Source organism: Marmota monax, unplaced genomic scaffold (genome assembly GCF_021218885.2).
Source record: "Marmota monax isolate L192 unplaced genomic scaffold, Marmota_monax_Labrador192_F-V1.1 WCK01_AAM20220418_F8-fsc00019, whole genome shotgun sequence".
Classification (NCBI taxonomy): Eukaryota; Metazoa; Chordata; class Mammalia; order Rodentia; family Sciuridae; genus Marmota; species Marmota monax.
Genome location: NW_026695242.1, coordinates 7,114,969 through 7,135,640, shown reverse-complemented (window position 1 = coordinate 7,135,640; position 20,672 = coordinate 7,114,969). Strand labels below are relative to the sequence as shown.

General features: G+C 56.2%; 1 protein-coding gene across 7 annotated transcripts in view; it reads left to right on the top strand.

The window, feature by feature from the left end:
• Window positions 1-20,672, top strand: part of Cdh23 (cadherin related 23) — a 383,514-nt gene that overhangs the window by 349,932 nt on the left and 12,910 nt on the right. For 4 of the 7 annotated variants that reach the window (XR_009226399.1, XM_058577902.1, XM_058577897.1 and 1 more), the window contains exons 37-50: window positions 1,371-1,592; window positions 1,788-1,907; window positions 2,573-2,753; window positions 6,933-7,066; window positions 7,483-7,692; window positions 8,740-8,847; window positions 10,002-10,104; window positions 11,180-11,305; window positions 11,839-12,042; window positions 14,321-14,779; window positions 17,821-17,937; window positions 18,892-19,116; window positions 19,679-19,848; window positions 20,053-20,190. Coding sequence is in view for 6 of the 7 variants with exons in the window: in XM_058577902.1 (XP_058433885.1) it covers window positions 1,371-1,592; window positions 1,788-1,907; window positions 2,573-2,753; window positions 6,933-7,066; window positions 7,483-7,692; window positions 8,740-8,847; window positions 10,002-10,104; window positions 11,180-11,305; window positions 11,839-12,042; window positions 14,321-14,779; window positions 17,821-17,937; window positions 18,892-19,116; window positions 19,679-19,848; window positions 20,053-20,190 (2,517 nt within the window). In the remaining variant the exon portion in view is untranslated. The other 3 variants (XM_058577899.1, XM_058577900.1, XM_058577901.1) reach the window with 3 other exon arrangements.

The following is a 20,672-nucleotide window of genomic DNA, read 5'->3' as shown; positions in this document are numbered from 1 at the left end:
TAGCACCATGTGTCCATGTGGAAGGAGGAGGTGATGTTGCTGGAGCCACCAGGGAAAGAACTGGAGCTGTGATGGGGGTCTCCAGCTAGAGACCCAGAGCCCCAGGCAGGGAGGGCCAGAGGGAGGGTGGAAGAAATCCCCCCACTCCTTCTGTCCCTCTCCTGTCTTCTGCAGGGGCTTCTATTGGCCAAGCCCACCTGGACGGCATTTAGCAAGGCAGCCTGGTAAGGCAGTCCACAGGGACCACCCCCCAGGGACAGCAAGGTGGAGAATGGAGTGGCTGGGGCCAGGGACGAGCAGTAACAGCAGGAGGCTAATCTCAGATTTTTGTTTTCGCCTACATGTAGGATGCCCCATCAGCCATTTCTTCTTACTGGTACACAATGATTGCACATAATGGTGGGACTGTCACATATTCGTACATGCACACAATATAACAATCTGGCCAGTGTCATTCACATCAGCCTCCCCTAGTAGATGTTGAGTGCTGAACACTCAGTGCTGATGGGAGGAACAGTACTTGTGTTCGACTGTGATCCCAAGCATCAGCTAGAGCTGGGCAATCGCAGCACTAGAAAACTTGCCTGGAAATCATATTCTTTGAGTTTTATTTTTTATGGCTCAACAAATTCTGCTCATGAAATTTCCCCAAACCTAATGTCCTCCCACTTCAGAATGCTAAAAATAAGGCTGGGTATGATGGCACACGCCTGAATCCCAATGGCTCTGGAGGCTGAGGCAGGAGGATCGCAAATTCAAAGCCAGCCTCAGCAACTAAGCAAAGGCCCTAAGCTACTCAGTGGGACCCTGTCTCTAAATAAAATATAAAAAGGGCTGGGGACGTGGCTCAGTGGTTAAGCACCTCTAGATTCAATCCTTGGTACCAAAAAAAAAAAAAAAACTATAAATATTTCTTCCTCTTACATGAATAATACATGAGCCTTAAATACTGAATTATAGCTAGTGCCCCACATTCTTGTCTCTTATTATCTGGAAGGAGACCCAGGGTCAATAAGGCCCTGGCCCAGGCAAGACTCTGGTTGGGGTGACAACTGGGGTTCATCAGTTTGCCAGTTTTAATCACAAGATCACTGTGCTGACGAGGATCCCAATCTTGGTCTGGCCTCTGCAGTGCTGTGGTTGATTAGTGATGTCTGCCATGAGCCTGGCCATCTTAGTGATGGTACAGGTGCCATCTCAGACCTAAGCAGTTGCCCAGCTCGATTTTGACAGCGCCTCTGTGCTTTCTTCCTCTACCAGCCGGTGACCTCCCTCCCTCTCCCTCGCTTTCCTCCCCATGTTGGATCACACTGAGTTCAGTCCAGGAGAACAGCCCCGGGCCAGGGCACCTGACGGGCTCTTCTCCACAGGCCACCACTCATGTGTACGTGACCATCGTGGACGAGAACGACAATGCTCCCGTGTTCCCGCAGCCTCACTATGAGGTGTTGCTGGATGAGGGTCCAGACACGGTCAACACCAGCCTGGTCACTGTCCGAGCACTGGACCTGGACGAGGGGCCCAATGGCACCGTCACCTACGCCATCGTCGCAGGCAACGTCCTCAACACCTTCCGGATCGACAGGCACACGGTCAGCACTGAGGGCCGCGTGGGGCTGGGGAGCTTCTGCAGGGGCTGCTGGGAGCTCCACGGGGGTCTGGGAGGAAGGCACAGCTGGGTGGGAGGGCTCTCCATCGGGGCCAGGGCTCACCTCCTGGGCGGGTCAGAGGCTGCTCTGGAACTGCCGTCCATCAATCTACCCTCGTTCCTTCTGTCCATCCCTCAGGGAGTCATCAGTGCCATCAAGGAGTTGGACTATGAGATCAGCCATGGCCGCTACACCCTGATTGTCACCGCCACAGACCAGTGCCCCATCTTACCCCACCGCCTCACCTCTACCACCACGGTGTGTGGGTGGGACCCGGGACCCAGCCCCCAGCCCCAGTGTAGAGTGGGAGGAAAACAGGCCCAGAAAGCTGAAAGGGGGAGGGTCTGGGAAGACTGTCCAGGGGAAATGGCTAAATCCAAGAGTGCTGTCCTGCTCTTAGCAGCCCACCCAAACTAGCTGTGTGACTTTAAGGAGGTTGCTAAAACTCTGTGTGACTCCACCCACAGGTGAAAACACCTTCCTCCCCTTCATGGGAAAAGCAGGAACTCTGGTTAAGCCAACAGGGGTTCAAACTCCTGATTTTTCACTTCCTTACTGTGTGACCCTGGCCAATTCACTTAACTTCTCTGAGCTTTGATTTCTTCATTTATGAAAGAGGGATTTAAAAAAAAAAAAAACACTATGATTCTGGGAGAAGAAAATAGGAGATCACGCGAAATGACCAAAGGGCAGCAAAAACTAGGCATTCATAATATTACATCTGTGATGCCCATCAAAAGATCCTGATGATCCATCCACACACTGGCTTCAAATGCCCTCCCACATCCATGGCCTCACAGGAATCGGCCCCAGGGAGTGAAGCCGCATTCTCAGGTCCAGATGGAGGAGCGGGGCCCAGAGGGCAGCTGCACCCAGCAGGAGGCTGGCTGGAGCGAGGCCCTGCTGAGCTTGTTCACACTCAGGTGCTCGTGAATGTGAACGACATCAACGACAACGTGCCCACCTTCCCCCGGGACTATGAGGGACCCTTTGATGTCACCGAGGGCCAGCCGGGGCCCAGGGTGTGGACTTTCCTGGCTCACGACCGGGACTCAGGCCCCAACGGGCAGGTGGAGTACAGCCTGGTGGACGGAGACCCTCTGGGTGAGCAGGGGGTCTGCATATGGCGGTGGGGGCGGACACCCCCCCCTCCGCCGAGGGCCTCTCCCTATCCCACTCAGTAGTAGGGCAGGAAGGGAGGTCTCAAGGCAGCTGGTCTCCCTGTGGTGTGATCTTGCCCTCTCTGGGCCTCGGTTTCCCCATCCATCAGATGGGGGGTGATCTTGACTGGGGTATGGTGAGAATCGGCACCTGACTCTTTATTATTGAGTACCTAGTATGTGCTGGCCGCATGCCAGGTACCGAGGCTACACAACAGACACAAATTCCTGCCTTCGAGACAGGACCCAGACAACACGCTGAGGAGGTAGATGACTTACTAACTGATAAAGTATTAAGACCTGTCCAAGGGGTGACATTTAAGCAAAGATCTGAAGGGGGTAAGAAACAGTCGGAGCAGCTCTCTAGGGAAAAGCATCCCCAAAAGAAGGAGCAGCCAAGGCCAAGGCCCCGGCCTCGGAGCGGTGCCATATGTCTATGAGAAACAAAAGCCCCTGTGGTCAGCTAAAGTTAAGCAAGAGGATGAGGAGGAAGAAATGAGGTCAGGAGGCTGGGCCAGAGGTTTTCGGACCTTGAGGGCCATTAAGAGGACCTGGTGTTGACGGAGGAGGCCGACTACATGGGAGGGCTTTGAGCAGGGGAGGGACAGGGTCACTCTGGTTCCCATGCTCAGAAGAGAGCACAGGGCTGCCCAGGAAGGAGCCTGGTGAAGACACTGAGGCTAGAGGCGGGCCACCTGGGACTGGGATGGTGGCATCGCTGGGGGTGAGAGGTGGCACTCTGTCCAGCAGGATGCTTGGTCATGAGTGTGAGAGAAAGTCAGGGTGGGGACCTGAGTGGCCCAAGGACAGCGTTGCCTCTAACACACACGAGCCTGCAGGCGTGGAGGGAGGGGAGCACAGGGAGAGGGGTCTGGGCTAGAGACAGGTATGTGGAAGTTGTCACACGGAGACAATTAAAGCCACCCAGGAAGTGGAGAGGGTGGGGATAGAACACAAAGTGGGGGGAAACTGGCCATGAAGAGGCTAAAGGGAAAATAACCCACGTCCAGAGCACCGGATTCAGAGCCCCTGCTGTCCAGAGCTGGCGGAGGCCACTCCACTCTGACATGCCACCCTCTCATGTCCCCAAGTCTCCTCTCTGGCCAAGCACCATGCCTTTATCTTCCAAAAACCAGCATAGTCTCTGCCTGTTATTTTCATAAGACAGGACTCTGTCATTTTATGGGGGTCCCTGGTCCTGCCTAGGAAGGTACCAAAGCCCGACTGAGAGGTGATGCTGGACAGGCAGCTGAACCCCTCCTGGGAAGGGCCTGGTCCCCACCCCAGCTTCCTGGGCGCCGGGCTCACCCATGTCCCAGCACACCACAGATGGCTCCATGCCCAGCGCAGGAGAAATCTCCCCGGTTAGGAATGGGGGAGGCTTGTGGAGATGTCCCCTGAAGGAGTGGGAGAGGCTGGGGTTTCCTTAGGGTGACCCCAGCTGGGGCTCCCTCTCCCCAGGCAGGAAGAGCAGACACGTAGAGCCCCAAGATCATTTCAGGCTCCCCTTGCACTAACCCCATCCCAGAAAGGCAGGGATGACCTAATGGGACCCCAGAGCCAGCAGCCGGGTCACATCCCCTCCCTCCTCTTTAGTCATGCTGGAAACTTGGAAAGTTGACACTTGCTATAACTCAAGACTGTTTTTCTGGAGAGAGCCCGTTTAGCCACACCCCATCAGAGAAGAGAGTGTCACTCGCAGGCCGCCCAGCTTAAAGGTCACCTTCCCACCCCTACAGCGGAGCCTGGAGGGGGTTCTGTGGTGGGGAACCCTAGGACCTCCAGCTGCCCATTCTGGCCAGACCTGTTCTTTGGTCCCCTTTCCCACATCCTCATCCCCACTGAGAACTCCCAGTTCCCCAGAGGGCTGCCTGGGACTCCTTCCAGCTGCCCCTAATGATGCCCATAGTTGCCACGAATCCATGCACGCAAAGTGGACCAGGCCTTCCCTAGGCCTGACACAGCCTGGCCAGGGCACCTCCAGATAGGGATGTCAAGGCCAGGCTCCGCAACCATTAGGATTCAGACCTGGGTAAGACGGGATTGAAATCCTGTGCTTTTAACCTCCTGCCTCCAGGTGTGGAGGGTGGTGAGATCTGTCCTGGGGCAAGCTGCTAAGGAGGCTGATCTGCAGAGTGGACTTTAGCCTGCCCACTTCCTGCATCCCCAAGCTGACCTTGTCAGGGTCTTGCCTGAGCCCAGCCCCCCAGGCCTTCAAGAGCACAGTGATACGGCCTCCCCCGCCCCCTGGCTTTGGAGAGAAGGCAGAAGGTCATCTGCCAGCCAATGGCCAGAGAGCTGGGAAATCCCTAGAAAGGGAATCCCCAGTTCTTTGGAGACCTTGGAGCATCAGGGGCTCAGGAAATCCTGCTGGAAGTAGCTTCCTTCCGCCCCCCAGGCAGGGAGGGGCCTGTGGGGGCCAAGGGGAGACTGGGAGCGGAAGGGCTGGTGGTAAATCCCGGGTGCAGGTGGCACCTGGGAGGAGTGGGGGGCTGGGAATGGAGCCTAGGATGTGAGGCAGGCACCGGAAATCTCCAGGTTGCCTGGGCCTCTCTCCTTGCCTTGTCCCCGTGTGCTGTGTATCTGTGAGCCAGTTAGCACCCCACTCTGGGCCTGATCCCCAAGTGCAAGAGGGAAAGTGAAGAAAGTGACTTTCTCTTGGGTCAGTTCCTGGGAGACTGCAGGGGTGACCGCTGGTCCTCGGGCTCTCTCCACTTACAGCCTCAGTCCATTCTCTCTGCACCAGTGGGGCTCCCACATGCCCCCTTGGTGTCCTCCCCTCCCTGGTCTCTTGCCACCTCCCACACCGCTCACCCTGTCAAGCATGTTGTCTGGAAAGCCCACAAGTCCTGTGAGATGCAGTGGGCCAAGACCCAGAGGCCAGGGTTCGAATCCTGGGTCTGCCATTATCTTGTTGTGGAAGAGTAGCCAAGGGGTCAGCCTTCTGTGGGCCCTGGCTTCATTTTGTCAAAAGACACGACACTGGCTAGGCCAGAGTCAGATTCTAAGGTTCATACCTTAGGCACTGACTCAGCCAGGCTGAGATAAGGACTGAACCCCAAACAGCCAGGCGGGGTGCTCTAGGAGAACCCCCTCTGCAGCCAGAGCGGTAAACAGAGGACATCACCTTGCCCACCATTACAAGGCGTTCTTTAACATGAAGCCTTGTCCCTCCCCAGTGTCCCCTTGTAGAAGTCGTGGTGTCTGGGAGAGATGGGAAGTCACCAAGCCAGGTGCATGACACACACCTGTAACCCTTGCAGCTCTGGAGGCTGAGGCAGGAGGACCACAAATTCCAGGCCAGCCTCAGCAACTTAGTGAGACCCTGTCTCAAAATCAGAAGGGCTGTGCGTGTAGTTCATGTTAGAAATACTGGGGTGCCGCAAGGAATCAGACCCATGTTCGGAAGTAGCTCAGCAAGGCAAACTTTACTTCTGCAGAAGCCGCGTTACCAAGGAAAATCCTCCCCCAAGCGAGCACACCTGGGGAGAGGGAGGGCAGTTCACCTGTCTTTATCCCTGACTCGGCCCTGTCCCTTGCTCTGATAGGAGGAGCTCAGGGTCACAGTCTATGTGATTGTCTAATTTTTAAATTGGGGTGGGCCAAGGGAAGGGCCAGTTTAAATGGCTACAATCGGATCTTACATCCCAATTAAGGCTAAAAGCTATACTTTGAAAATTGACCACTGAACTTTCTATTTCTCACACTCAGTGGCAGAGCATCCCTGGGTTCCATCTCCAGTACAAAAGAAAAAAACAAACAAAAAAAAAACCTGACGCCATAGTTAATTTGTGATCAATAGTGGTTGGAAAGAGTGTCCCTGGGTAGGTAGGGAGCCCCGCTTTCCAACACAACCGTCTTACCCAGGGTCAGTCTTGGGCCTGGGCGGGCCGGGGAAGGGTGCTGATTGGTCTGGAACTGCGACACGTGGGCCGTGAGCGGCCACGCCCACCGCTCCCCTGGTCTGATGGAGCTGAAGCTGGGAGCAGTGGAGGCTTGGCACCCTGGATGTCCTCAGCCCTGGCCAGGGGGGCTGGCCACGGGGAGGGGAGAAGCCAGGCCCTCTGCAGCTCTTGGCCAATCCCAGCTAATGGCTAACTCCCGCCTTTTCTGGGGGCCGCAGGGGAGTTCCTGATCTCTCCCGTGGAAGGGGTGCTGCGGGTCCGGAAGGATGTGGAGCTGGACCGGGAGACGATTGCCTTCTACAACCTGACCATCTGTGCCCGCGACCGGGGGGTGCCCCCACTCAGCTCCACTGTGAGTACAGGACCCCACTCCAGGGCTTCCCCTTCCTGCCCCCCTCTTTTCCTCATAGAGATTCCTGCGAATACTGTCACCCTCCTGCCCTGAGGGGCCACAGGCTGCTCTGGGGCCAGTCTAAGACCCTGAGTCCCTCTTAAGAGTCATCCCTGGAGGCTGGGCAAGGGCCTGGTGGCTGTGGCTGCTCAGGGCACTCCTGACCCCACGCCCCTGGGGAGAGGCAGCCCTGCCTGGTAGTCACCCTCCCTCCGCCTCGGCCGCCTCCTGCTTTTCCTTCTCCTGCCTTTGTTTGACCTGCATCTTCCTCTCTCTCTTCCCCACGGCCTCTGGCCTCCGGGCCTTCCCTCCCTCGATGCCTCCTCTTGCTGCTCATGTCCACCGCTCCTGGCACTCCCTCCTCTGGCTGGCCCCAGATGCTGGTGGGGATCCGGGTGCTGGACATCAATGACAATGACCCGGTGCTGCTGAACCTGCCCATGAACATCACCATCAGTGAGAACAGCCCGGTCTCCAGCTTCGTCACCCGTGTCCTGGCCAGCGACGCCGACAGCGGTTGCAACGCGCTCCTCACCTTCAACATCACCGCAGGCAACCGGGAGCGGGCCTTCTTCATCAACGCCACGGTAGGCCCCCAAGGGCCCTCCCCAAAAAGGGGACCCTGTCCCAGAGGCCTTTAGTTGTTGCGGTCTGGCCTCCTGCTTCCCGCATGGAATCCTGGAGATCCCTGTGAGCTGTGTCAAAAGGGAAAATGCCTTTAGGCAAACTGCATAGAGCAGAGCTCAGTGAGGAAGAAACAGAAAGCATGAAAAAAGTTCTTCAGTGGGGCGGCCTCCATGACCAGAGCAGGCTCTGGTCAAAGAAATGGACTCTTTACTAAAAGGGAATTCTAGCCAATAAATGGATCCATCAGCATTAATCAAAACACTTGCTGGGCGCCGTGGCACGCGCCTGTGATCCCTGGGAGACTGAAGCAGGAGGATTGCAAGTTCAAAGCCAGCCTCAGCCACTTAGGGAGGCCCTGAGCAACTCAGTGAGACCCTGTCTCTAAATAAAATGCAAAAAGGGCTGGGGATGTGGCTCAGTGGTTAAGCACCCCTGGGTTCAATCCCTGGTGCCAGAAAACAAACAAAACTCCCTGAAGTAAAGCATAAGCACAGCTTAGTCTGTCTGTCTGTCTGTCATGGATACAGCTTAAATAGTTAACTGGCTACTGCAGTTACCCGAATTAACCATATTGGTTTGGTCTCTGGGTTCCTAGTGCCAAAGCCTCATCCAAATCAATGGCCTCTTACAATTTAGCAGCCATCTCTGGTGTCCATCTGGAGCTACCTGAGGTTTGTCCTGGGCAGAGATGGGGGCTAGAGCCTCTGGGGACACTTGGGTTCTGTCCATGGTTGGCCTCCTGGAGTGTCCATAGACTACAGACACCATGGCATCGTCAAAGGGCCCATACTTTGTGGACAGCAAGAACTTGGGGATTGGTCACTCACCCTCACCCTGGCAGGAGCCTGCCAGCCCACATTTGGCCCTCTGGACCATCTCTTGGGTGCTTTAGGGAGAGAGCTCATAGCCACCCCTGGAGCTGCAGACTGAGCAGTTGGGCATCTGTGGGTCAGAGCCAAAAGTGGGGGACAGGTGGCCACTCGGCTCACCTGCCCTGCACATCCCAGACAGGGATCGTCACTGTGAACCGGCCCCTGGACCGTGAGCGGATCCCAGAGTACAAGCTGACCATTTCCGTGAAGGACAACCCGGAGAACCCACGCATAGCCAGGAAGGTGAGGCGGAGGGCACAGTGGGCCCCGTGGGGTGCCCGAGGGGCACACGACACATCACCTTTCCCACAAGCAGCAGGCCTGGGGCTCAGGTGCACAGGTCTTGGAATGAGCAAGTGCTGGATTCAAATCCCAGCTTAAGAAAGAAAAAAATCCCAACTTTTCCTGTCCTTAGGTGTGTGGCTTTGACAGATTAACACTCTGGGCCTTCGTTTCCTCTTCTGAAAAAGATCACACTCACCTCAGAGTTGTGGAGAGGATGAAGGGGGTCCTCAGCACAGTGCTGGGAACGGGACGACCCCTCAGTGGCCGCCTTCAGTGGGTGCCAGCTGCTGTCCTCTCCCGCCACCGACACCTGGCGCACACCCCATCTGTGTGCCTGTGGGCTGCGCGTTCACACACACTGAGGCCCTGAAAGCACTGCGTTTCCCTTCAAAAGCCAAAGAAATGGACTCTTTACTAAAAGGCAATGGGCACTGCGTAGCAGTCCCTGTCCCCTGTCGGAGGGGTCAGCTGTCTTCCCAACCTCTGAGGCCACAAGTATTTGGGCTCAGTTCATCTCGGCTCTGCTCCTGGCTAGCACTGTGGCTCAGCCAGGGCACTGTTCTCCCTGGGCCGCGGTTTCCTCATCGGTTCAGCCAGAGGAGACTGCGGGCCCTTGCCTCCCTCGGTGCCTTCCCGCTTCCTTCTCTTGCTTCCTACCTCCTCTCCTGCTTTTTCTGGCTCTCATTTCCCCCTCTCCTTCTGATGCTTTGGAGGGCCCTGGCCATCCTGGGGGCCGCAGTGCTGAGGGGTTGGGGGTGGGGGAGGCTGGCAGCTAGCTCGCCCCTCTGAGCCGTGGTTCCTGCCCCTCTGAAATGGTGATAGCATCCCGGGGTACAGGGTTCGGCACCACTCAGATCCACCCTGCCTGTGACCTTCACGCCACCTCCCTGAAAGAGTTAAGATCCCCCTTGGCTCTACTGCAAACCTGATGCCCAGACAGAGGGGAAGTTACTTGCCCAAGGCCAACCAGTGAGCTGCTAAGGAGTGGGGGCTTGAAGCCAGGTCCCTGGACACTGGTGCAGGCTTCTTGGATCTTCCACCTCCCAGCCCCTCTGTCAAGGGGTCCCTTTACCAGAGCACAGCCTACAGCCTGCCCCTGTCCCATCTCACAGGATTTTGACTTGCTGCTGATCTCTCTTGCCGATGAGAATGACAACCACCCCCTCTTCACTGAGGGGACCTACCAGGCAGAGGTGATGGAGAACTCTCCTGCTGGTAGGTGCTGGGCCCGCCCAGGGGCTCCTGCCATGGCTGGCACTGCTGGGGCCTCAGGCCTGGAGATGCGCCGTGTGCCCAGTGGTGGAGCCAGATGCAAGCCCCAGTGGGTGCAGAAGGGGGTCAGAGGAAAGGGACAGGCACAGTTCTGAGGGCTAGGGAGTGGGGGAAGCTGCTGGGCCTCTCGGGAGCCACTAGAGAGACTAAAGGACGGGCTGAAAGAGCCGGTGTGGCGCTTGGTCCCCAGGGTGGTCTGAATAAGCCCCACTGTTGCCAAAGAGGGGTGTTTAAGGTGGAAGGGCGCCCGCCAGGCCTTTGGTTTGGAACCTCTGGGGAATAGCTTTAATCAGATGTGGAGGTCCCAGGAGGCCAGCATAGATGAGCCACACCTCCCTCCCCAGGGACAGAGTTTGCCCTTTGGCACGCCCCCAGTTGCGCCCTCACTTCTCCTCCAGCCTCCCCAGCCCCCAAACCTTGGACTGGGGGGTCAGAGAGAGAAGCGCTGAGATGCTCCTCTTCTGACTCCCTGCCTGGAGCCTGCCTGTGTGCATGCTCCCGCGTGGGCCAGCGCTCATGTCTGTCAAGGCATCTCGTGGGGTTAGGGTGTGCACAGATATGCAGGGGTGTGCCAGATGTGCCCACCTGAGAAGGCAGACGCCGCACGCCCGGGAATCCCGGCCCTGGTCTGCTGCGCACGCTCACGCCCGTCGACGGGGCCCACATGCAGTCAGCTGCTCTAGATTTGTTGGGGCAGAGGGGCCCACACTCGGGGAGGGGACAAGGGCGCCCCAGACCCTCCGTGGAGTGGCCAGTCTCAGAGGCTGCTGGGAAGCCCGCGGCTGGGCTCGCTCACGCTCTGTGTTCTCTCCCAGCAGGGCTTTGAGGCCGCTCCCCAGGCATCTGCGTTCAGTCTGCCAAGGCTGCCGCAGGCCCGCCCGCCCGGGCCTCCCCACCCTGTCCGCCTCACCTCCCTCCCCTCTCATCCATTGTCAGCCATGGCTCACGGGGTCAGGGGCCGGGGAGCGGGGAGGGGGGACCCTGTTGACCTGCGGTGACTCCTTTCCTCCTGGCCCAGGGACCCCCCTCACGGTGCTCAACGGGCCCATCCTGGCCCTGGACGCGGACCAGGATGTGTATGCCGTGGTCACCTACCAGCTGCTGGGCCCCCAGAGTGGCCTCTTTGACATCGACAACAATACGGGTGAGGCCTGGGCCCCGCCCCGGCTTCCCGCTGGGGCTCTGGGGTGGACAGACCCCGCTGCTAGATCTGGGGCCTCCTGCTCAGATCCAGGTCGATCCAGGTCGCCCACCGGGACCCGTTCCTCACAGCCCACATCCCCGTAGTGCAGCTGGTCGAGGCCACCCAGGGGCCAGGCAGGGGGACCAGAAGGAAGCTGGAACGTCCTGGTGCCCAAACTCTCAGCCTGAGTGCTGAGCCCCAGCCCCGCCCTTCACCTCCCAGGACCTGGGTCACACAGGAGCCGCCAAAGCAGCTGCCCCATCCTCTGCCCAGACCAGCTCCCAGAAACCATGTCCCGTCGGCCTCATCTGGGACGGAAGGCCAATGGGTGACAGAGACCCACCCCAATGGAGCGGGTCCATCCTGTCCCGGGTCAGTCTTCCAGGCTGGACTCTTGCAGGCACAGAGGGTACCCGTGAGCCACACAGGACCACACAGGTGGCTGCGTCTGGGGAAGAAAGCCACTGGGACATCTGCTCCTTTCCCTGCACCAGGTGTGGTGACCGTGAGGTCAGGTGTCCTCATTGACCGGGAGGCCTTCTCCCCCGCTGTCCTGGAGCTGCTGCTGCTAGCCGAGGACATAGGGCTGCTCAATGGCACGGCCAACCTGCTCGTCACCATCCTGGATGACAACGACAACTGGCCCACCTTCAGCCCCGCCACCCTCACTGCCCACCTGCTGGAGAACTGCCCACCAGGTGAGCAGAAGACAGACCCCCTCCCCTGGTCCCTGCCAGGAGGGTCGGGGTCACTGGGGGTGGGAGGTCAGGTGGATGCAGGGTTTACCCCCAGTGGGGGAGGGATGAGCTGCATGTGATTGGGGAACCCAACCCCTGCACTCCCTTCTCCGAACCTCAGCTTTTTGTTGTTCTTATTGCTGGGGACCACACCCAGGGCCTTGCACATGCTGAGCCCGTGCGCTACCACTGAGCTGCACCCCCATAGTCCATACTATATTCCCAACAAGATCCTCAGTATATTCCATCTGTGTTCATGGTAGGAAAGTCTGGGTATCTTTTTTTTTTTTTTTTTAGAGAATTTTAATATTTATTTTTTAGTTTTCGGCGGACACAACATCTTTGTTTGTATGTGGTGCTGAGGATCGAACCCGGGCCGCACGCATGCCAGGCGAGCGTGGTACCGCTTGAACCACATCCCCAGCCCAAGTCTGGGTATCTTAATGTCAAAATAGGATCAGTGTATTTCCATCACAATCAGAATTTCATTTTGGGGGGGATAAATTTGGTTCTAAAGTTTATCTGGAAGAATAAGAAATTTTCAAAGTATACTAAAGCCAGATTTGCTCTACCAGATATGACACATTACGGAGCTACAGTATTTAAAACCATGTGGTATGAACACAAGACTGGGCTGGAGTAGCCCCCAAACAGACAATGGTACGTTAAAGTATATAGTATTATGGGACTTAAAAATAGGAAACCAATGGAGAAAGCTATTTAGTGAGGAAAAAAATTATTATCTAGTATTTTAGATTATATAATCTACATGCAATCTAATTACATATGATTTAATGGTATAGAATCTCACCTCATATCAGACACCAAAATTAAACTTAGACATTCTAAAACATATGTAGAAGAGTAGAAAATGCTAAAAACTAAAAGAAGAAAATTGGGTAAGTATTTATCTGGTTTCTGGGTACAAAGGTTTCTAAGCATAAAAGAAACAGAAGACAGCTGGGTGCTCACTCCTATAATCCCAGCAGCATGGGAGGCTGAGGCAGGAGGATTACTAGTTCAAAGCCAGCCTCAGCAAAAGTGAGGTGCTAAGCAACTCAGTGAGACCTTGTCTCTAAATAAAATTAAAAAAAATAGGGCTGGAGATGTGGCTCAGTGGCCAAGTGTCCCTGAATTCAATCCCTGGTGCCCCCCCCCCCCCAAAAAAAAAGAACTCAAAAAAAACCAACATTAAATTTCAATGCATTAGAAAAACCTTCTTGGGACTAGGGGTGAAGCTTGGTGGTAGAGCTTGTGCTTAGCATGTGCAAGGCCCTGGGTTCCAATCCCAGCCCCACAAAAAAAATAAATAAATAAACTTCTTTAAACTTCTATTTACGTTAAACAATGATGACCAATACTGTAACTGAGTAAAAAGTAACTGAGAAAAAGATATTTGTCATAAGTAACAAACAGAGAAAAAGTTTTTTGTCCCGAGTTACTGTATCAGTCAGCTTTCGTTACTATAACAAAAAGTCTGAGATGATCAACTTAAAAAAAGGGAAGATTCATTTGGGCCAACAGTCTTGGAGGTTTCAGTTCATGGTCAGTCAGCCCCATCGCTTTTGGCCCTGAGGTGAGATAGAGCATCAGAGCAGAGCAAGCTGCCCACCTTGTGGTGTCCAGGAAACAAAGCAGTGGTGCCAGGGTCCCACTAGCCTCTTCTAGGGCACACTCCCATGTGACTGGAAGACCCCAGCTAGGCCCCACCTTCTAATAGTGCCCTGGGCTGAGAATCGGGCCTCTAGCCCGTGCCTCTGAGGGACCTGTACACACGCCACAGAGGTTTTCATAACTGTGTACAGTGATTTGTATAAATTGACAGAAATGGGCAGAAGGCAAAAAGCAGATGCTTTTCAGAAGGTACAACTGACATTAAATTATAAAATATTGCCTAATTAAAGAATGTAGGAGCAGGTGCGGTGCACACTTGTCATCCCAATCCCAGTGACTAAGGCAGGAGGATCCCAAGTTCAAAGCCAGCCTCAGCAACTCAGCAAGACCCTGGCTCAAAACAGAATAAGCAGGGCTGGGGGTGTGGCTCAGTGGTAAAGCACCCCTGGGTACAAGTCCCAGTACCAAAAATATATATTTTTATATAAAATTACAAACATGAAAAAATTTTTTTAAATAAATGCTGGAAAAATTGTGGTGAGAAGGAGTCCCTGGTGCACCGCAGTAAAGGGGTGCTGGCCTGGTCTTGCTGGGGGTCTCATGCTCGCTACTCCTCCCCCCACAGGATTCTCGGTCCTTCAAGTCACAGCCACAGACGAGGACAGTGGCCTCAACGGAGAGCTTGTCTACCGGATAGAAGCCGGGGCCCAGGACCGCTTCCTCATCCATCCCGTCACTGGGGTCATCCGAGTGGGCAATGCCACCATCGACAGGGAGGAACAGGAAGCCTACAGGCTGACGGTGGTGGCCACCGACCGGGGCACTGTCCCTCTCTCGGGCACAGCCATCATCACCATCCTGATCGATGACATCAATGACTCCTGCCCCGAGTTCCTCAACCCCATCCAGACGGTGAGCGTGCTGGAGTCGGCAGAGCCAGGCTCTGTCATTGCCAACATCACCGCCATCGACCTAGACCTCAACCCAAAGCTGGAGTACCACATCATTGACATCGTGGCCAAGGATGACACCGACCGCCTGGTGCCCAACCAGGAGGATGCCTTCGCCGTGAATATCAACACAGGTACAGGGCCTCCCCCTCCCCCCACCCGACTCCTGCCCAGACTCTTGCTCCCTGCTTCCTTCCTTTATTCTTCCTACACAGTTCCTTCTATTCTCCTTTCTCCCTGTTAATATTGTATTCTTCTCTCTTTCTCCCTCCCCCTTCCTCCTCCCTCAAGCAGCATCTCTGTCCCTCCTGGCTCTGTCACTCTGCAGTATTGCACGAGAGTGCCCTTCTCACCACATCCATGCCAGCACTCCGTATTGTAGAATGTTTGTGTTTTAAAGGAAAATGGCACCTTGTTTTAATATGCTTTTCTTTACTAACTAGGTTCAAACCAATGCTTTCTTCCCACGTACACTGGCCATTTAAATTTGTGAGCTACATCCATTGGTACTGTTAACGATTTACAAAGGGGACTGCAGCTTATCTTTCACCATTGACGCAGCTTAGCACAATTGGATTGTGCCACTTCCCCAACAGCTTGGTGTTTGGGCTTCTCTACCAGTTAGAGAAGGGACATGGATATTCCAAAGCACATTTCTCGGAAGGGCCACAGGAGTGACAAAAAATTAACATGGCTGTGACGGAAGGCTAAAAAATTCATTGTTATTCAGAGAAACGTGCAGGGACTCGGCAGTGAGACATTTTCCACGTATGAAGTATCTCCATAGCAGACATAAGGATCCTGGGCGATGTGGATGTTGGTATAGTGTGGGAACATTGGAACCCTCGTGCATTACTCTAGAAGTTGGGACTGATTCCACCATCAGGACAATCCAGCATGAGGTCCACTAAGACCCCCAGACCTACCATATGTCCCAGAGAAATCCTCAGGGCAATCATGGCACTGCCTGTGGGTGTGACAGCAGTGTTAGTGGTGCTAGTGGGACTCGAAGGCCACGCAAGTATCCATCCCTAAGAGCCTAGAGAGTAAAAAGCAGTGGGTCCGTGGGGTGCCATGCATTTGAGCAGACACGCAGCACCGTGGGTGGATCTACAGCAGTCACAGAAAGAGCAAGGGTGAGAGAGATACCACTGTAGCATTTGCATTAATGTCTTTAAAAACATCGCATGGTTTTCATGTGATTTTAAAATAAAAATGGAGGCGAGTACATCGCTGTGATTATGGAAGGAGACTGAGGGAGTGGGGTACTAAAGAGAGAGGGGCCAGAGGTCACAGCGTGCCATAGCCAGAGTGCAGTCACCTCCGTCTGGATGGGGGCCCAAAGGACGAGAAGGAGAGCCATCCATGCCAGAAGCCGCCCAGGCCCGGGTCCTGGCCCCCTGGCCCCCGGCTCAGGACCATGGAGAGCTGCCGTGCCCTGCTCTCCTGCCGTTCTCTGTCCTCCCTCCTCCTACTGACTCTCTTCTCTCTATTTTTCTTTCCAGTGTCTTCTCTGCCCTTTGCCTCCTGCTCTTCCACCTCACTGGCTCCCCCTCCCCCTCTTGCTGGAGCCTGGCCCCAGGCTGTCCACTCCTCGGGCTCCCACCTGCTCCTCCGCTCTCCTGGCCCTCCCCTCTCCCTGCACAGCCCTGTCCCTCCTGCCCTGGTCGGCTCTGAGCCCCCTGCCGCACCCTGCGCCACTCCCTCCCGTGTCCCCTGAACTAACTGACTTAACCCTCTTCTCTCCCCACGGCTGGCAGGCCCGCAGGTTTGAGCTCTGTCTCTGTCACTTCCCACCTCATCTCCTCTCTGCTTCACCCATTGTCCTCCTCCATGCCCACCGCACCCCACCACCCCTCCTGCCCTGGGGGGCCGGGCCAGGCCGTGGCCCAGCCTTTGCAGACTGAATGCAGCTGCCCTCTCCCCATCCTCGCTCCCCAGCCTGGGGGACGGGGAGCGAGAGTAGGAAGAGGAGGAGGAGGAGGAGGCGGCAGCCCAGGGTAAGTGACGGCCCCCATGGCTGGGGACCCATGGAGGACAGAAGCCCAGCCAGGGGGTCCGCCAAGGGGGAAGGGAGCCCGAGACCCCAGCGCCTGAGGAGGAGAGGGGTCCTCAGCCTAATGGAGGAGGGAGGAGCCGCCAGGCCCACAGCAGGCAGGAGAAGACAGACCCCCCAGGGGCAGCACTGAGACCACCAAACTAGGTCTGTCCAGACAAGCCCACGGTTCTGGAGGGTTCTTCTCTGGTCAGGGAGTAGGCGGGGACTCTGGGAGGCAGTGGGTAGAAGAGAAGGAACCGGATTGCTGATTTTTATTTAATTAATTTATTTATTTGGTTCTGGGGATTGAACCCAATGGCATTTAACCACTGAGCCACATCCCGGCCCATTTGGTATTTTATTTAGAGACAGGGTCTTACTGAGTTGCTTGGGGTCTTGCTAAGTTGCCGAGGCTGGCCTTGAACTGGTGATCCTCCCGCCTCAGCCTCCTGAGCTGCTGGGATCATAGGCGTGCACCACTGGGCCCAGCTCGCTTGCTGATACTAATGTGATGTCAACCTTCTTGTCCTGCAATCAGCCCAGTTCACACCGCCTTAATCATTAAGACAAAGGGCCCATCCCACCATGTGGTCACCTTCAGGGACCCTCCTCATGGCTTTTTAGCTGCCATGACCTTCCTTTATACCTGATCTCCCTGGAACATATGAATTTTTAAAATTGTGACCAAAACGCACATAAAATTGACCGCCTGAGCCATGTGAAGTATGCAGTGTGATAGTGTTAAGGGCGTTCATGTCGTTGTGGATTATAAGTATTTTTAAACCAAATTACCTAGCACTTTCTATAAGCTGGGTGCAGGCCTGAGTACTTTGTAAATGGAAATTTAACTTTTCCGATCCTCAAAATAACCCTGTATGGTAGGTGCTGGAATTTCCCCCTTTTGCGGGTGAGGAAACGGAAGTGCAGAGAGGTTAAGTAACCTACGGAGGTCGCCTGGCTAGTAAGCATTAAGTGGGGGGCAAGTCCCCAAGGGTGGACCGTCCCAGCCACAAGTCCTAGGTCCACCGAGGACTACTGCCCTCTTTAGGGACTGGAGGGGTTGGCCAGGAGCACCCAGGGAGGCCCAGATTTTAGGGGGTTCCCCTCCAACTGAACCTGACCTGGTCTGGTCCACAGGGTCTGTGATGGTAAAATCCCCCCTCAACCGGGAGCTGGTTGCCACCTATGAGGTCACTCTCTCAGTGATTGACAATGCCAGTGACCTCCCAGAGCGCTCCGTCAGCGTGCCAAATGGTAAGGTTTCTCTGCTGGGATCCCACCACAGTGGCTCAGAGCCATTCAGGGCTGCGGTGGGGCAAGAAGAGGCCCAGGCCTGGCCCCAAGGGGGACCAACAGGACTCGCCCGAGGGCTGCAGGGGGTTGGTGGCACTGGGGCCGTGGAAGGTGGCGGCCAGGTGAGGCTGGACTCATGTGGAATCCTCGCTCCCAGGCTCCAGGGGGAAGGATGCTTGGAGCCTGAAAGGGGACTGAGAAAGGAGGAGTAGCTGTCGGGTGTGGCTAGATGCCCCACAGGAACCTCACGATCTGATAGGAAGCTGTGGGGTCCCCACAGAGGAAGCCAAGAGCACAGGAAGGTGACTGGAGGCCACAGACACTGCACTGGGGCTCCAGGCACCGAGATAGGGAAACGCGGGCAGGGGCTACTGTGGTCTGCACCTGAGACGTGGCCGGGAGGGGGCTGCGGAGCCATGAGGCAGGGACACTGCTGGGGTGAGGAGTTAGACCCAGCAGATGTTGGCTGCTTATCTTCACAGCCCAGAAGCCCGACTTTTCCGGAAGGAAGGGCAGACTTGGTCATCTCTTACGTGTCCCAAACTGGCAGGGTTGCGGGTGTGGCCTGGGGTTAGAGAGAGCACGACTCGCGTGGGGTGTGGCAAGGGTCTCCAAGATCACCTTAGTCCCGTCTCCCCGAATAGGTCAGGAAACTCAGCAGGGGCCGAGGGCTCACCGAGGCCTCACCAAGGCCATCTGGCCAGTTAGTAGAACACAAGCCCCTTCCCCTATGGAAGGGTGAGTCCAGACCAGAGGACAGGGTCACATGTCACAGCCTGAGGCCTGAGTCCATCTTCAAGGAGTCCCCAGAGGGCTGTGGGATGCCGCCACCCTCTCTGGCTTAGCTGAGGCTCAGGAAGGTCTGGTCTGGCCATGTGCCCCTCCCCTCCCCCTCACCCCCTGCCCGCACCCCAGCCAAGCTGACGGTCAACATCCTGGACGTCAATGACAACACGCCCCAGTTCAAGCCCTTCGGGATCACCTACTACACAGAGCGGATCCTGGAGGGGGCCACCCCAGGCACCACGCTCATCGCCGTGGCAGCTGTGGACCCTGACAAGGGCCTCAACGGACTGATCACCTACACCCTGCTGGACCTCATGCCCCCAGGCTACGTCCAGCTAGAAGACGCCTCAGCTGGTAGGTGGGCATCGGCCTGCGGAGGGCTGGGGACATATGTGTCTGTGCCCGCTCAGCCTCCCAGCAGGATGGTGGCCTGCTTCTCACCCTCCAAGTTGGGACCCCTGGGCCTCGGGGCTGGGCCAGACCCAAGATGGCCGACCTTCATTCACTCCCAGATACCCAACATGAAGGACAGAGTGCCCAGTCCTGGGGAATGGAGGTTCCCTGGTGTCTGCTGGAACCTGTCACACCCCATCCCCTCTCTGTCACACCCACCACCATCTCGGCCACCCAACCTCCTGCTTATCAGTGTCACTTGGAAGCAGGAAAGCCCAGAGGACGAGTTTCAGAGGAGGCCCTGGGATTGGTGACGTGCATCCATTGCTTGTGAGGTCTTTCCTTGCCTCTCAGGTGACAACAGCCCCTCTCAGCCTTCTGGGTCACCACGGGGCAGTGTTGCCTGCTCACCCTCCTCCTAATGGGGCCACATCTGACCCTCAGAGTCGCAGATCCTTCTCCTCACACTTTAGAGAGTGGCTGTGAGGAGTGGCCAAAATGACAGCAGATGCCTGTTTCTCAGGGAAGGTCATTGCCAACCGGACAGTGGACTATGAGGAAGTGCACTGGCTCAACTTCACAGTGAGGGCCTCAGACAATGGGTCCCCGCCCCGGGCAGCTGAGATTCCTGTCTACCTGGAGATTGTGGACATCAATGACAACAACCCCATCTTTGACCAGCCCTCCTACCAGGTCGGTGGCCAGGCCATCAGGCTGGGCCTGGACCTGTTCCTGGGGGTCCTTGTGCACCTTCCACTCCCACCTCACTGGCTCCTAAGGTCCCCGGGAGTGCTCAGCACATAAGCCACTGGGTGCCCTGGGTGCCCTGGGTCCCCTGCACCGGTGAGTCCCCGGCAGGACGTGGGCTCTGGGCCAACCGTAGTCTGCTCTCTCCAGGAGGCCGTCTTGGAGGATGTGCCTGTGGGCACCGTCATCCTGACAGTCACTGCCACTGACGCCGACTCGGGCAACTTTGCCTTCATCGAGTACAGCCTGGGGGATGGCGAGGGCACGTTTGCCATCAACCCCTCCACGGTGAGCGTGCGCTGGGGGCCTGGGCTCTGCAGTGGGCAGGCCCTGCATCCGAGGCTGAGAACCCCCTGGGGGACTGCAGGCATCCCCCTGTTGCAGAGCACTGCCCCTGGACAGCTGTAACCTCAGAGGCTCTTTAGCCAAGTCAGCAAACTCTTCCTCGAGTGCTAGACATCCTGTCGGCTGGCCTTTCTGTCCCAGCGGATGTGGAAGGAAGTGGCCCAGGTCTGTAGGAACCAACCCTTCATGGGTCGAGGACTTCTGAGATGTGTCCTCACCAGAAAAAGAAACCTGAAAGTCCACGGGACTGCCTTTTGAGACTGTCCAAAGACAGGCCTGGGAGAGTGGTCACTGTTGAGTGCCTACTGTGTGCATAGCCCTATACTCAGTGCAGAGGTAGGGGAGATACCCCGAAGGGTAGATCCCCCCGTGTTCCCGTGAGTCTCAGACCTGTGGGGGAGCAGAAACTTGGGAGAAAGGTGGAT